The 16,983-nt window shown below is 40.7% G+C and overlaps 1 protein-coding gene across 3 annotated transcripts in view; it reads right to left on the bottom strand.

The window, feature by feature from the left end:
- Nucleotides 1-415: 415 nt before the first annotated feature.
- Nucleotides 416-16,983, bottom strand: part of znf609b (zinc finger protein 609b) — a 140,791-nt gene continuing 124,223 nt past the window's right edge. Inside the window, exons 4-9 of one of the 3 annotated variants that reach the window (XM_080027310.1) lie at nucleotides 16,822-16,909; nucleotides 11,776-14,089; nucleotides 11,280-11,649; nucleotides 7,995-8,375; nucleotides 7,673-7,751; nucleotides 416-3,508 (exon numbers count right to left, since the gene is read on the bottom strand). In XM_080027310.1, coding sequence (XP_079883436.1) covers nucleotides 7,678-7,751; nucleotides 7,995-8,375; nucleotides 11,280-11,649; nucleotides 11,776-14,089; nucleotides 16,822-16,909 — 3,227 coding nt within the window. In that variant the 3' untranslated portion in view covers nucleotides 416-3,508; nucleotides 7,673-7,677. The remainder of the gene's footprint in view (nucleotides 3,509-7,672; nucleotides 7,752-7,994; nucleotides 8,376-11,279; nucleotides 11,650-11,775; nucleotides 14,090-16,821; nucleotides 16,910-16,983) is intronic. The other 2 variants (XM_080027312.1, XM_080027311.1) reach the window with 2 other exon arrangements.

Here is a 16,983-nt window from a genome sequence, read left to right as displayed (position 1 = left end):
GACACTGCTCCCCTGTGGATAAATGTCATAGTGCAGCTTTTTGTTCTTGTACCAAATAAAAATCAATGCTGGACATTAATTTCCTGCATTGCTTTGGACTTACATCCAAAACATTTTTTACACCCACAACCCAGTCTGTTATAACTAGCCAAACATATTTTTATTTGAAATAAAGTTATTTTCAAAGTAAAATCCACAATGAATAAGACTTTCTTTTCAAGACTTTCAAATGTGACGAACACAACCTTTGAAGGAGACAGCTGCACAAACCCGCACTGGAAGGCTGAATGGTAGCTGACATTGGGACGATTTAGCAGTATTATCTTAACTTCACAGCGTTGACAGAACAGACGCCATATTGAGCAGTTCCCAGGACATATTGTCTCATAAAAAGATTTATTTTTTTCCAGCCCAAATTTACAAAGGCAAGTTACAGAGTATTGTATAAAAAGAACCATGGTAATGTACACTTTACACAAACTCCTGAAGGGCGGGAGAAAGGAGGAGAGGGCAAAGAGTTTTGAATTCTCACAAAGAAAGAAAATTAAAACATTGTAAACATCCTTGCAAGCACCAGAACTGGTACTTTTTTGTGGATTGGGGATACAGTTGAGGGTGGGGGTTTGTGTGACAGCAGGTGGGTCAGGAAATGACAAACAAGCAAGTGTCTCTGTTTTCACAGAAGAATGTTCAACTAGGCACCAATTGAGACAACTGCTGGCCAATAAATATACTCTTCACCATGAAACAAATACAGTCCTGCAAATACAAGAGCCAAGCACTTTCTAATATGTTGATAGCAAACATTACTTTTCTGGCTTTTCATACACTTTAGTAAATATGATTTTTCACTGGGCTTTGCTTACTACTGAGATAACATTACTACTCTCAAAGAGAGAACAAATGCACTTGTCACAACCATTGTCTGATAAAACTATATGTACTGTATGCAGTCTGCTGGTACTAAAAACCCACTGACTTTAAGGACAACATCACAGCTGCCTAGATTACCCTTACAGATTAAGTACAAATCAAACGTCACCACATTCAGTTTATTCACTTGAGCCATTCTTCTTCAAAATGCGCAAAAAAGTCAACAGATATACCATTTTGCAAACTCCGTGGGATGAGAAACTGGCAACTTATTTACCGGGAATGTCCGAGAACCTCAAGAATGGAGAGCTGCATTTTTAATTAATGATCAGAAGTGTCTCAACAAACTGCCAACATCCGACCTCAGAGGGTGTTCGACATGAGATTAACTGATGGTTTATGGACTTGGAACATGAACAGTATTAAAATGAGGAAAAGAAATACAACGATGGCAACATAAAAAGTGATTGTAAAACAAAATCAATTTAAATTTAATTTAATGACAACTTTGTCAGTATTCAATTTATTATAATATCTCAGGTGAATTTAAGGACTTTTCACAACAGCACGGTATGGCATTAAAACCTTTAAGAATTCCCTCTCCTTAGCCAATTTCTGTCATCTCTTAATCTACCGCTACAGTGCTTCCAGCTCAGAGTAGAAAATGTGCTTTGTCACACCCGCAAAAAAAGCCCTCTAAAATCGATGCATATTGCATATGAAGACAATTTCATTTATAACCCCATGTGGTATAATTTAAAGCAAAGAGGGCCCCTCCGGAGGAACAGACCATGCTCACAGTCGTTTTTTGAGGAGGCTTCAAGATTAAAGATAACTACACTTGGTTGAATTCACAGAGTGTCACCACCAGTTTGAGATCCAAAGGAAAGCCAAGAGCAACGTGCTTCTTTTTGTAGCCAATTGGAGACTTCCCACTTCAGCCATGTGTGCGTGTTGAGTTCCCGGTTACCACGTTTCACCGTGTTAGCTCTTTGCTCCAAGCGTTTCAGATTATTATTATTATTTTTTTAAATGATTCTTATTATAGTCCATCGTCTGCATCCGATTGGTTCATGTTTGCTCTGTAATAGTAACAGATGAAAGATGTTTTGGGTCGTTTCATTCATGCACTTGTGTTTAATGAGCCAGTAGGTCTTCTTACAGCACAGGCAGCAAATAAACAAAGGAAACTGGTGTTATGTATCAGACTCCGTTCTAAAGCTTGCCACTGCTCAGAAAACCATGCTAATAGCTATCCTGAAGTAAACGTGTTTTATGGTGAAGCCACACTAACAAGCGAAGCACCAATATAATTTTTTTTCCTTCCTTTTTACAGTGCATAATAGCCAAAAAATCTGACAAATTCAACATGTTGTTTTCAGTTAATCTGACCCCCATCCAATCACTGAAAAAGATCAGAAATGTGGGCAGCGATTCAAAGGTCTTAATTGTACACTCCATATGTTCGGATGAACTGAGATGTAAATCAAGCTTGTGATGCTGAAAGCTGTTTAACAATGACAGTTGCGTGCTGTGATAAACATAAACATTTATATCAGCAGAAAAACACAAGTAGAGTGAAAAGTTTGCTGAAGTTTGACAGAAAACAAGCAAACTTGACGAGCTGAACGAAGAACAATCTTGTAGGAAAAACACCAAAACCCAACACAAGTGGCCCTAATGTTGGCCTAATGTAATGATGACAATGCCCTGTGAACTCATCTAATGCTTGCTTGACTTCACCGTAAAGAGTGTATAGACAGATGCAACCCTTTCATTGTGAAGGAAAAACAGGACTAATACCAGAGTCAGACACATTCGAGGATGAACAAAATGATATGGTGTTTAGTATTACTGAGAAAAGAAAAACATGAATAGTGTTTATTCTCCATTGAGGTGTACGCGGTCCCTTCGCAAAACATGACAACATCATCCCTGAAACAAGAACTGTGGGTTCAAAGTGGATGGGAATCAACAGTGACAATGGGAAGTGAAAAATGTCAGTCTCAGGCTATTAAGTCTCTGAAGAAAGCAGCTGTTGGAATATTCCCTCTACCCACAAAATATAGCAAAAACGTGTCAAGTTAAGGATATACTGTTGTTTCACGGCATACAATAAGCCAAAGACATAGAGTTTGAAATAATTTCAATATGATTTACTTTTTCTTTTCAGTCTTTTAATTTACTTTGACTCCCCTTTTCCCCCATCAGCCACACAACATCCCCTGCCAATTTCTTTCTGCGTTTGACAAGAAAAACAATGCAGTCAAAGAAATAAAAACAAGAATAAAGCCATTCTGGCAGTCCAATAGTCTCTTTTTGCATTGTATTTGTTGACAGTGCAAAGACTAGATAATCAGCGGGTAGGTGTTTCCTCTGCATGATGAGGCAGAGTGATGGCTTTGAACCTGGGTTATTGTCATTCTTTCGACAGTCCAAGGTCTGGAAAAGTTGGGTCATTTACGAGGGACTAAAAAAAAATAAAAATCTGCCTAGCCTTGGAGCAGAAGAACTAAAAATATAGATAGAAACACCATTCAACTGATGTCTAAAAGGTAACACCCGGGTGATTTTCTTCTCATGTGAGCCAGTCACATGAATCTTTGTAGGGTTGAGGTGTGACGGTCAGGTTTCCCTATGAAAGACAGAAAACAGAAAGACTCATTTATTCGTGGATCACATATTCATTCACAGCAAATACAGAAACACAAACAAAAGAGTACTGTTTAATAAATGCTTTTTGGTGCTATGGAGAAGGCAGTTTTTAGGTATTTTTAATTGACCATTTTAGCTATTTAATATTTCTATTTCAAGTTCAGAGTAATTCCAGAATATTTGTAAATATTACTTTGTAGATTTTACATATGATCGGCTTTTAAAATAAGACTTGTATAAACAATGTAAACTAGTCTTCTCTACTCTAACCAACTACAACATTTAAAGCGGCAACGAGTAACTTTTAAATATCTTTTAAACAGCCTCATGTTTCCTCTCATAATCATAAATTACCTTTAACAGCAAACAAGTCCATCAGTGCAAAGAAAGACGTTTTTATATAGTTTTTATTACTGCATTTGATCTGGTCGTACACCCAGTCCGATTTTCGGTTCACGCGTGCATGCTCTATGGTCACATATCCGCATTGGTCGCAGATTTCAGTGTGGCGCAGGAACGCGATTTGAGAAGCCTATGGCTCCAGGTGAGGGAAGGGGATAGGGAGACCAGATCCCAATTCACCAGATGTGGGACAAAGACTACGTTTGTGCGGGACAAAGTGCCGTTTTCTTTAGCAAAATAAACTCGTGTCACCACCAGTAATGCCAGAGACACGGCTTTCTATATTAAAAAACACTATCTTTAGATCAGCGCGCAGCAGTTAAGTTAGCTACTGTTAAACAAATAGAGTTAAGGCTGCGGCTTCACATTAAAAGCATTTCACTGGCTTCACATAAGCATTTCACTTGACAAACGTGAGTTGGCTTTTATTTTGAAGTAACAGAAAGGAAATGCCGAAGCAGGCAGCACCTTCACAGAGCCACTGAGCCCAGCAGCCCCCCGACAGTGCGATACACACACACAGAGACAAACGGAGAGACGCACACTCACAGACTGCTGTCTCCACACAGCTATCGGATATATAGGCTACCAGATTATAAAACACGCATTTAAAAAGGGGGGCTCACTTTCAATAACAATGCGGGACAACGTCTCAATTTGCGGGACGTGTGAAAAGTAATGGAAATGCGATCTGGTCACCCTAGAAGGGGAGCGGGAGCCTTGTTTGAGACAGTTATTTGTCGTCATAATTGATAACGGGGCTGAACCATCAAAGCAAAAAAAGAAAATGCAATGAAGAAAAGCAAAAAAGGGAGAGTGATAGGCGGGTGGGAGGGCGTTGCCAAGCAACGTATAGGCTTACACAATTTCACGGAGTGAACCTAGACTGCAGTGTTTACTCCTAAATGAATGAGTGGTAGCCTACTAAAGACTCGTTCAGCTCCGTGAGAGGTGACAATGCATCAACTCATTGCAATCAGGAGTGTTTAGCACTTACTGGCATTAGTAGATGCTGTGTCACCACCACTCTCACCGAGCCGAAATGAGTCCACACACGGACACGCACCATATTGCTTCCTGATTATTTGAATCTTGCAGCCCTGCACGAGCAAGCAAACAGCTTCACGACAGCTGGCGTCGTAATAATACTACCGCTTTTGTTCAAAGGTGTCGCCAACGTGCCGACTTACTCGTAGTGCCTTTAAATGTGTTTACATATTAATGCATGCACACACAATAATAATAATACAATAGAACAACATATTCAATAATATTGCACTCCGGAAGGAGACCGTTATGCTAAAGTCAGAAGTCATTTTACAAATCCTTCTATATGTTTACTTGCATAAATGTTTGAGTAGAGGACATTTGATAGTAATGCAGTATATTTTTGTGTGTGGTAATTCTAAGAAAGGGGTTTTAATACTCCTGCCACTAGTAGGAGGAATGTTGTTAATTGTTATGTGTTAAACCTGCAGCGTTCGCCCAGTCTATTAGGTACACCTAGCTGAAAGTAATGCAGTCTAATACAACAGCACTGCAACAAATCAAACCTTCCATGCTTTGATATGATTGAATTCACTCAAAACATCTAAACGTTATAACCTCAGTGAGTGAAAAGGAAAAAAAAAAGTCTAATGTTGCATTAGACTGCATTAGTTTCATCTTAGTGTACCTAATAGACTGGCAACTGAGTGTACAATTATGTATCATACTGAGTTGTAATTTTGAAACCCTCCCACTAGATGCCAGTGCAGGCCGCTCTGGCTTAGGGTCTTGGCCTGCTCATTCCACATCTCTATTATCAACACTATGATCCACTTGTCCTCAGAGGACCTACTCAGGTTGGCTGAGTTGAGGGCCTAAACGCTGTACTGCATATTTTGCTGGATTGAAGCAGAGTAGTAAGGGATTTGTTTGGTCAATATTTGTTTTCTTTACAGGTTGCTGCTCACAGAGTCTGCCACAGAAATGTTGAAATGTCTGTGTGTGATTTTCCATTAAATCCATATCCGTTTTGAAATGAAAACACAAAAAACAAAAAGTTGCTTTTTTTTAAAATATCAACCTTTCATCTACATTATATATTAAACAAAAAACACACTTTTCTCTATTTTTGAACACAATTCATAACCATTATATCACGTATGAGCATACTGGCCTAAATGTGTATTTTGAAAATAACATTTAGCAATTTAGTGGTCATGAGGTTCTGAGGTTAGATTAGGAATGGTGTGAATTAGGCTCGGCTATTTCCAAAATAAAGCACTTGATGGTAGGACAGATGCAGCAGCGGGGACTCACTCCTTATCAGAGTTAAGGCTATGTTTTAAGCCTGCCAAAATATATATCCCCTCTCTATAAACATTAAACTTTTGTTGGTTTGTACAGTTTTGATCTGTATCATTCATCTGATGCACTGTTGATGTGGATCTAGTGACCAACAGCTATGAGGTTTCCGTCGCTGTTTATATTATGCCTCGTTTCCTCTGAGCAGCATAGTTTGGTTCGGTAGAGAACGGTTACCCTACTAGATCTGGCATGCGTTTCCACTGCCAACAGTAGGCTACCCTAATGGCGCGACTCGACTCAACTCGCATTTTTGGCTTTTCCACCGCAATTTCATGGTACCTGGTACCTGGCAGCGGCTGCTTTTTTGGTATCGCCTCGCTCTAGGTTCCAAGCGAGCTGAGCCAATGCTAAAAGGTGACGTCGGCAGACGGCCGGCCACTGATTGGCCAGAGACTATTGTCTGGCCATTGTGTGACATTGTAGCAGCAGGAGGACACAGTGTAGCCCGCCTGATTAAATTAATGATTATTGAATTTCACAAATGAGAATTCAAATTATATTACATTTTCTGTTTTATGCATGTTTTATAGGCAAATTGTTTGTTTAAAAAAAATTAAACAACAGATATGGATTGAATGGGAGACACGGATTTGAAAGGAATGAGTAGAGATCATACAGTAGATAGTATATAAAATGGATGTAGCATTTGAGCTGATCTCAGTTATTTCAACTGCATCCAATCGTCCTATCCTATGCGGGTAGCCATCTTGTCAGATTTTGACTCCACCTCATTTCCTCTTACCAAAAAAGGGCTTTGATGTGACGTTGGAGGGAGGGAGATACGCCAATCTAGCTGACGTATACCTCCGACGATAAGTGAGGACCAGCGGCTAGCTGACACGGAAGAGGCCACACCCCTAATTATTCATAAATTTTAACCTCAAATAGAATAAAAACTAGCCTGGTATAAAAAAAATTCACTCCCCTCAGTGTTGTCATTGAAATATGACCTAAAAATACAGACTAGAATGTTTTTTGTACTAGGCCGTAAATTTAATAATGCTGTGAAAATGTATTGCAGGTGTCAATAGGAAATTGCGCTATTATGAAACTGCCCCTAGTGGCCACTCGGTGAACTGCATTTTTTGACACTTACGCATTGGATGCTGGTAGAATTCGCTGTGGTTGGGGCTTGGTAGAGATTGGTATTCTTTTAAACAAATAAACCCAGCAAAAAGAAACTAAATGTTTAACTTTTACATGACGATCTACATCTGTGCCGATAACTGATACCTCATCACCTTAATATTTTCAACTAACTTGTTTATGTAAAGCACAATGTCTGCCACCTGCATTCTTTGGGTTTGCTCCCAGTTTACTGCTGTGTCTCCGTAAACGTGTTTTGTCTCTATCAATCTTTTGAATTTTCCTCCAACTAAGAGGGTCTTACCGTTCTCACCTCCGTGGTGGTGGGTACAGGGAGGGAGTTGCTGCTTGTTGGCTGGCAACAATAGCTGATGACGAGAGACCTATGGTGAGTCGAAAAACGTATGGCTATCAGTGATATATCCTATTTAGATTCTGGATTTAGATTGCTGATCTGTAGTCATTTAACACTCTGCATCTACTTACAGTAACTATTCTCGACTGTGGTCCTTTTCTAAATTGAAGTTACTGGTATTAATCTACTTTGCATGTAAAGTACCTTGTTAAGTATGTAATAACAGTTTAACATTAGTCAGGCGAATTCAGTAGAGAGAGAAGTGACTGACCTGTGGCGTAGGACAGGTCGTACTGCCCGGAGAGCAGCGGGTATCCCAGGTGGTGGTGAGAGGGCATGATGCGCTGGGATGGCGAGGAACGTGGTCGGTCCATGTCTCTTTCTCTTTCCCTCTCACGATCCCTTTCGCGGTCTCTGTCTCCACCAGCTCCTCTGTCCTGATCCCTCTCCCTCTCGTGGGGTGGCTTGTCACCTACAGTGGGAGATTTGCTCTTATATTGGCTGGCGTGCTGATGCAGGATATCCAGGGCTTTGGAGTCCGTTGCAGTTTTGGAGACAGTAGGGCTAGCGCGTGATTTTTCACCGCCTTCGTCACCTCCGGCTATTTTACTGCCATATGGAGAAAATGGATAACCTCCAGGTAGGTACGAACCTAAGAGTGATGAAGAACATTTATGGTTCAAATTTAGGTTTATATTGAATAGAAATTTACCTACTGATCCGTTATTCTCATTAATGTTCACTTAAATTAAGCTTAATAGCCAACCTAATTGATTTTTGTTCAACACCAGTCAATTCTGAATTTTGGACCAAAAGTCCTGAGTCCCCTAAATGTGGCTCAATCCAGGTCCTAGGAGTTTAACAGTAAAGTACCAATATATTTTGTGGACATAGGATCTTTTTTATCTTGAACATTAAAGTTGAGTCAGCCATTCTGTAGAATGCGTGTTCAGTATCAGTGTAATCAGTAAAAATCTCCTCATGATCCCCTGCCTGACTACTGTGTCTGTGAGCTGAAAATATCTAGTATTAGTATACAGCCTATGCTCCATAAACTGGCATGTTGCTAACTACGTTGGGCCCCCTTTGTTTACATACCCTTTGTTTACATACCAGTTTATAGAGCCTAGGCTCTGTATTAACACGATTTGCTTTTTTAGCGCACACACAGTACAGACAGGTAGTAAGTGGACCGTGAGATATTCCTAATTTTGACGAAAAGTGATTCTGTTATAAACAGTACCTGTAAATGTTACAATGTGTTTGACTAGTGGCTTAATCTAATATAAAATAATTTGTGGATTAACAAATTCAACCACTCCTAGTTGTATTTATTATATCTTGCAATTTTGCCAAACCCTTCAATATTTCAGCATTAAGAAAAGAAAATCTCAAGAAAGATGGATAGCAGCAATTTTTGCTAGTATATAATCCATAATGATCCTTTTGAGAACCCCTGCCAGAAACATAGGTCAAACTTCATAAATAGTTGATTGACTTGACCTATCTTCCATATTCCATGCAAATTACTCCCATCATTTTTTCACCCCCAACAAGCTCCACCAAATCATTATTGTATTCTGATTTACAATATCCAAATATTACTACAATTACCAACAAAACAACATGCAAATTGCTGCAAATTACATAGTCAGTTCACAAAACTGAGTTCCCATTGAGACTGGTATGTAGGTTTTAGATAGACAATCTAAAGCTGTCCAGAGGGGTTTAAAAAACATCTCTATGTTGCTATTCCATATAATTTAACAGTCACCAATCACACCTTAAAACATAAGAAAGGTCAACAGCTTAATCAACATTCTAAATCACTTCTCATGTTAATTTAGCATGGATTTGACCAAATGAAGCCACGGGAACCACTGCTGACCTTTACCAAATTAATCATTAAACTCACAAACTCAATGACTTTAGTTTACGAACGTCACCAGATCAAACACATTTTAAAAAGATTTTTTTTTTTTACAGATTTTTTTCACACTGCATATTACTTTTAACTACAAGTTTTTTTAAGAACCTCTTACAGTCCCCTCCAATAGTATTAGAACAGTGAGGCCAATTCCTTTATTTTTGCTGTTGACTGGAAACATTTGGGTTTGACACCAAACGATGAATATGAGACAATAGCTCAACATTTCAGCTTTCATTTCCAGGTATTAACATCTGGATCCAATACACAACTTAGAAGATAGCATTTTTTGAAAAGGAACGCCACATTTTTAGGCAAGCAAAAGTATTGGAACAGATAGACTTTAAATAAATTAATGTGAATAAACCGTAATATTTTGTCGCAAATCCTTTGCCTGCAATAACCTCATCAAGCCTGTGACCCATTGACATCACCAAACTTTTGCATTCTTCTTTTGTGATACTTTGCTGGCTTTCACTGCAGCCTCATTCAGTTGCTGTTCGTTTTGGGGGGTTACTCTCTTCAGTCTCCTCTTTAGCAGGTAAAATGCATGCTCCAAAGGGTTTAAGTCTGGAGATCGACTTGGCCAGTCTAAAACCTTCCACTTCTTGCCCCTGATGAACTCCTTTGTTGTTTTTGCAGTTTTTTTGGATCATTATCTTGCTGCATGATGAAGGATCTTCCAATCAGTTTGGTTGCATCTTTCTTTAAATTGGCAGACAAAATGTTTCTGTAGAGTTAATTTAGCTGTTGCCATCATGTGTTACTGTGTTGTTGTCAAGATGCACCTTTACCAAAGTGATGGAAAGGCTAAAGTTTGGAGAAAGAAAGGATCTGCTCATGATCCCAAACATACAAGCTCATCTGTGAAACATGGTGGAGGCAATGTCATGGCTTGGGCTTGCATGGCTTCTTCTGGGACGGGCTCATTATTCTTCATTGATGATGTAACACATGATGGCAACAGCAAAATTAACTCTAAGTCTACAGAAACATTTTGTCTGCCAATTTAAGGAGAGATGCACCCAAACTGATTGGAAGATCCTCCATCATGCAGCAGGATAATGACCCAAAACACAACAAAGGAGTTAATCAGAGGCAAGAAGTGGAAGGTTATAGACTGGCCAAGTCAATCTCCAGACTTAAACCCTTTAGAGCATGCATTTTACCTGCCAAAGAGGAGACTTAAGAGAGTAACCCCCTAACACAAACAGCAACTGAAAGAGGCTGCGGTGAAAGCCTGGAAAAGCATCACAAAAGAAGAATGCAAAAGTTTGGTGATGTCAATGGGTCACAAGCTTGATGATGTTATTGCAAGCAAAGGATTTGCGACAAAATATTATGTTTTATTCACTTTAATTTATTTAAAGTCTATCTGTTCCAATACTTCTGCTCGCCTAAAAATGTGGCGTTCCTTTAAAAAAAATGCTATCTTCTAAGTTGTGTATTGGATCCAGATGTTAATACCTGGAAATGAAAGCTGAAATGTTGAGCTATTGTCTCATATTCATCTTTTGGTGTCAAACCCAAATGTTTCCAGTCTACAGCAAAAATAAAGGAATTGGCCTCACCGTTCCAATACTATTAGAGGGGACTGTATATGTATTCAGAGCTAACCTAAAGTCATACCTGGATAATTCTGCATCATGACTGAAGGCATTCCCCTGTATCCAGGGTGGTTGGGGTCATAGCCTTGTCCATAGGGGTAACCATGCATGTAGGGCATGTAGCCTTGGTGCTGTGCTAGTGGTGATGAGAACTGCATGTGTGGATTAGAACGAGAGTCTTTGCTCATGGCCCGGTGGTCCTCAGAAGTGATTCTATGATCACTACCCTCTTTGCCTTCCTCTTTGAGCCCACTTTGACTGTCCTTGGGCCTGGTCCTGTCATCCTTTGATTTACGATCACGTTCCCGTTCTCTGTCCCTTTCATCTTTCCATCGAGGTTGTTGTTGCTGGTGTTCATCTTCTGGGTGGGGCTTCTGGCTCTCTGGATATTGCTGAAGTAGGAAACAAGGTCCAAGTCAGCATAAATCAGCATATACACACTGAAAAAATTCCAAAGCATTTCCCTGGGAAAAATCACAAGCATACATTTTAACACTGATACAGTAGATTGTATTTACCTGTCTGTACCACATGGCCTGCTCCATCCCTGCCTGACTTCTGGACTCCAGTGCTTGCTTGGAGTCTTCCTTGCCATGGTGGGCGCCTTCAGTAAGCTTCATCTTTAGCCCCTCAGCTTGCTGGGACTTTGGGTCCTCCCCCTTTATGCTTCCCAGGGATTTGGAAGAGGGCTCAGAGGGAGAGTCCCTGGACTTGCTTGGGGGCTGCGTTGTCTTCCCAAGGTCTGACTGACTTGGGGCTTTGGAGAGGCTTGGCGGCATTGGGCTCTTTTGTTTCCACTCCTCCTTCATGGAGGCTTCTCTTTCTTTTATGGCTACATCAGACTTCTTCTCAGCAGCACGATGCTGTTCGGCCATCTGTCGTTGCCGCTCCTCGTACTGTTGCCGGTAGGCTGGGTTGGTGTTAATCAAGTGGTTATGGTAGGCTTGATCAGGATGGTATGCATATGGGGGAACATAAGCATACTGATTGTAGTAAAGAGGTTGCATGTACATGTTGGACCGCTGTTGGATCACTGAGGGTTGTTGTTGCTGCTGCTGCTGGCCGGGAGTACCACTGTCAGGTTTTCGATCTTCATGAACCTCAACCTTGACTTTTTCGTCACCTTGTTCCTGGTCTTCATCCTTTTTGATCTTAACCAGACCTTCAGCCACAGGCGTGCCTGGATTTGGCCCGCCAGGACTGGGGTTGACATAATTGGGTGAGTAATACGACTCGTAGCCGGGGTAGTACGGGGAATCTTTGCTGGGTGGCGGGTGTGGAAAGAGTGCCTTTTTGACACTTTCCCTGATGGCTTGGTCCTCTGTCCTTACCTTGAGTCCTTCTAGTTTCCCTTCACCATCCTCACCTGCATCTGAAATGTCTGAATATGCTGGGCTATTTGTTTTGACTGATGAGTTGTCCCCACCATTCTGGTTCGCTACCTGAAGTGGTGTGAGAGGCTGTGGCATTCCACTGCCATCTATCCTACTGGCTACACCAATGGATGGGCTAGGGGCATTGTCAGAAAAGCTGTAAATCTTGTCGGCTTCAGCCTTGATACTGGCCAAACGACTCTGATGAGGGTCTGAGGAACCATTGAGGAGCCCTTCCCCCTTAATTCCTTGGTCTGAAGGTTCAGAGTATGTAAGCTTTCCTTCTTCAAGTTTTCCTCCCTTTCCCATAGGCTTGGGGCTGTCAGCGTCCTTCCCGCAATCTTTTTTCTTCTTGTCTTTTTTCTTCTTGTCTTTGGAGCTACTTGATGCAGGATCTCCAACGGCGGGGGGTTTAGGCTGAGTGCCTTTCGGTTGGGGACTCTTGGGGATTCCTTGTATCATTGTGGTAACCCCTGGGGAAGAATTTGGGTTCCCAGGAGGAAAAGAATACATCTGCTGGGATGCTGTAGAGCCAGGACCAATGGGCCGCGGTGACTTCATATTTTTCTGGGACAGTTTATCAGCCTTTGTGCCAGTGCTACCCTTTTTAGACTTGTCTGATCCTCTTTTATCATCCATACCATCGTTACTGGCCTCATCTGTGAGACATAGCCCATCTTCACACACTTCCCCCGGTGTACCTCCCATTTCTGGATCAAGCTCAGCAATTTTCTTTTTATTCTGCTTTGAACCAAACTTGCCAGGTGATGGAGAAGGACTCTGAGCATCAAAGTTCCTACCTTTCGGAGTAACCGAACGAGCTGGAGACAAGCATCCTTTCTGAGAAATAGATGCTCCATTACAATTCCCTGGTTCGGGGTGAAGAGTTGAGTCCTCTCCATATTCACTGTCACCATCTATTTCCAACTTTATGTCATCATCATTGTGGGCCCGGGCTTGGTGGTACTTGAGCCCATTGATGTGCTTGTACTTCTTGTTGCAGTTAGGGTGTGGGCAGTCAATAAGAACTGGAGAGGGGCAGCTGCGATCAAGGGGAGGTGGAAGTGGCTCAGTCTTAACAGATGGGATAGGGAGACCTGTTGGGCCTGTCCCTCCACTGTTGGAGTTTGTTCGCATTCGTTTGTTGCCTTTGGTGTCCTCTGAGCTGGAATTGGGTTCCATATCTGAGGCTGGTTTGGTCTTGCGTTTTCCAGCTGAGGAGGGACTGGCCTTTATGTCCTCTGTGTTGCTGTTAGGTGGGGTGCGGCGCTCTGATGGCGTCTGGCTACCCCTTCGCCCTTTGCTGTTAGATGCAGCACGCGTCTTGTTGTTGGTGGTGCCCTTGTTGTCTGATGAGTTGCTGTTCTCGTTGATGGGGGTGTTGCTATTTGGCCTCATTCGCTTACCTCGACCCCGGCCGTTTCTCATCTCGAGATCACTTGTAGGCGATTCGCAAAACCTGTAGCAGTGGCAAAAGTCAAGTATAATTATTAGTGGTGCCACACTATCAATGGTTGATTTCAAAACAACTTTTGCTTGTGCTTTATTTTAGATCTGACAAAATGGAAATTCAGCGAATGATTCATTTTCAAATTAACATTGCTGTGGGGACTGAATTATACATTGCTGATAAACTAGCAATTTACACCCTTATTTTTTAACAATGATCAACAGCGTTTCAGGAAAATTTAACAAATCTAAATGAGCAAAGAAAAAAACCTAAATCCATGGTGGGTTATCAAGATTTGACAAAAGATCTTATTTTAAAGATATTCTCTGTCACATTAAAACTTCTAATAACTTCTAAACGTCTAATAAACTTAATTTCTTATCCATCAAATAGTGAGTTAAATCAATGGTGATTGAGTGTATGACCCACTGATGAAAGCTATTATATTAAGTTCCAACCTGTGCTCATTCCAGTAAACCTGTTATTTTTTAATTTTGTTTTGATCTCCCGCGTACAATCAAACGCAGCACACATGCCTGGGCCTGAGTGTTATTTTTTTGCAGGTACTGTAAGAGTGACTGAGTGTGCAGTGGCGAGATAAAGAGAGGCAGACAGATATATACAGATAGAGAGATTCATTTTTTAATTTTGCTTGTTGACTTCTAAGTGAACATCTGACTTCAGACTAAAACCTGTTACATACTCCGCGAGAAGAAGAAGTTCTCGCTGACAGAGCTGCGAGAAGTTCTTTCTGGTCTGACATTTCATACTTCACGAGAACTCAAGTGCCGAACTCCTCACCACGGCACATGTCAATCGCTGTTACCATAGTAGCGCCAGCTGATTTTCCTGATTTACTTCTTTTTTTTTAAGATTTTTTTTTTTTTGCATTTTTATGCTTTTATTGATAGTGTAGAGACATAGTTGAAATGGGGCAGAGAGGGGAGTGACATGTTCCTCATTTACTTCTGACTGACCAATCACACAACAGTTCTCGGACAAGCTGCAAGAAGAAAGTTCGGCCCGGACGATGTGTCGAGAACAAGCTGCGAGAACAGCTGAATAAGAGCTGCGAGAATAAAACAAATACGTGATTTTCTTCTGGCTGCTCTGTCAGCGAGAACTTTGTTCTTTCTTCTCACGGAGTATGTAAAAGGCTTGACTCCCACTGTCAGCTTGAGCCAATCAGCTGTTTCACACGGAGATGAAACAAAGCCTAAGCAGTAAAATATAAATTAATACAAACACAATCAATGTGTTGTGTGATTTGCGTTTAGAAGCCTACAGTAGCTCACATCGTCAGAAATATGGGAATTAAGTCAAAACAGTAATACCAATAATGACTATAAAACTGAGTCCAAAACCCATAACTACCAATAGTTATGATATATTACATCATAGTTCTTTCACGGTCCTCCCATAAGAACCCAATCTGATAGTTTGTGCACTATCAGTGAGTACTTTAAACAAATTCAAATGACTTTCTGAATGACGGGTATGTAAACACCATTTGAAAAGACATTCTGGCTGCTTTGTAATCAAAACATAAAGACATTGAAATACTTAAAATAGCAGTTTGGCCTTATCGCTACACAACAGTAATGCAATTATCTTTCTGCACAGCAGTGAAGGTTAGCAATCTGTGACAAAAAGAGACACTAGGCTGGTATGACTCACATATTCCTCTACAAGTCTCTCCAAACAATTTCAGCCCCAGCAGGGAATGTGAATACATCCGCAGTCTGACAGCAGTAGAGAAATTTAGACTCATTACAAGCCCAAGTTCATATTCAGCCCGTTGAAAGCTTTCTGAATTATTCATGGTGTGTCCCTAATGTAGTCGGGCTTCAAACTGTAAGACTATATTGGTGCAAATACAGCCTAGCAAACCTCACTTACTGTGCAAAACTCACTTACTGAGCATTATTGTAATATACTGAGATACATTAGTGTGATACACCCTCTCCTTGTTTTCCATTAGCACTGCTTTAATCCAGATTTTTTATTTTATTGCACTTAACCATGCATTTAAAACATATATTTCTATTTCGATACAGTGCAGTTGTTCTAAATCAAAGCAACTGCTTGGAGTTGTATGTATAATACACAAATTTTGCATAACTAAGGCAAATACCCAGAAATTACAAATATCTTAAGCTACCGCCCACATAACACTGATCTAAAAAAAAATTGCAGCCTTTGTGTTATACAGTGTTGAGGAAAAGCTATTAGCCCAATAATTGGATTCTGCAATCTGGCTTGTCAGAGTAGCTTTCTATTTCCACAACTACCTCCTGGGACATCAGCCGTTTGCCAATGAATCCTGTTTCCACAGAGTAGAGATAAAGAGTAACATGGACTTGGAAGGTGCAGCTGCACACAGGCAAGTTGGTGCATTGAGCCATATATCCTTGAGCTGATGCTACTACAGCAGATTAATTTCACAAAGAATAAGAAAAGGTTAAAATACCTAGTGCAGATTGGATAGAGAGAATGCATCAATAATTCATAACATTCATGAATTCTTAGCTACCTTGACATTTACAACTACCATCTGTGACAGTACATTTTTCTCAAGTGCAGATACAATTCAATGCATGTAGCTTTAGTTTAAACACCAAACAAATAATGTACCATTAGTAGAGCGACATTGGAGATTGCAGATAGATGATGCATATTTAAAATATGTCATCCGGTTTGCTGCGGATGAAATAAAGACTCAGCAGGGCAATGCTTCTTACCTCGGGGGAGCCCAGTCATGCCGTGTACAGTCCAACAAGGTGCCCACATAGGTCTTGTTTCTCCAGGTAACATTGACCACCAGCATGCCTGTAACACAAAGAATAAAACAGGTCACTTATTTTATGCTCACTATGAAAATTATGCAAATTACACAGAAAAAC

Source organism: Ammodytes marinus, assembly GCF_949987685.1.
Source record: "Ammodytes marinus genome assembly, chromosome: 1".
NCBI classification, from domain to species: domain Eukaryota; kingdom Metazoa; phylum Chordata; class Actinopteri; order Uranoscopiformes; family Ammodytidae; genus Ammodytes; species Ammodytes marinus.
This window is presented reverse-complemented; position numbering and strand designations above follow the sequence as displayed.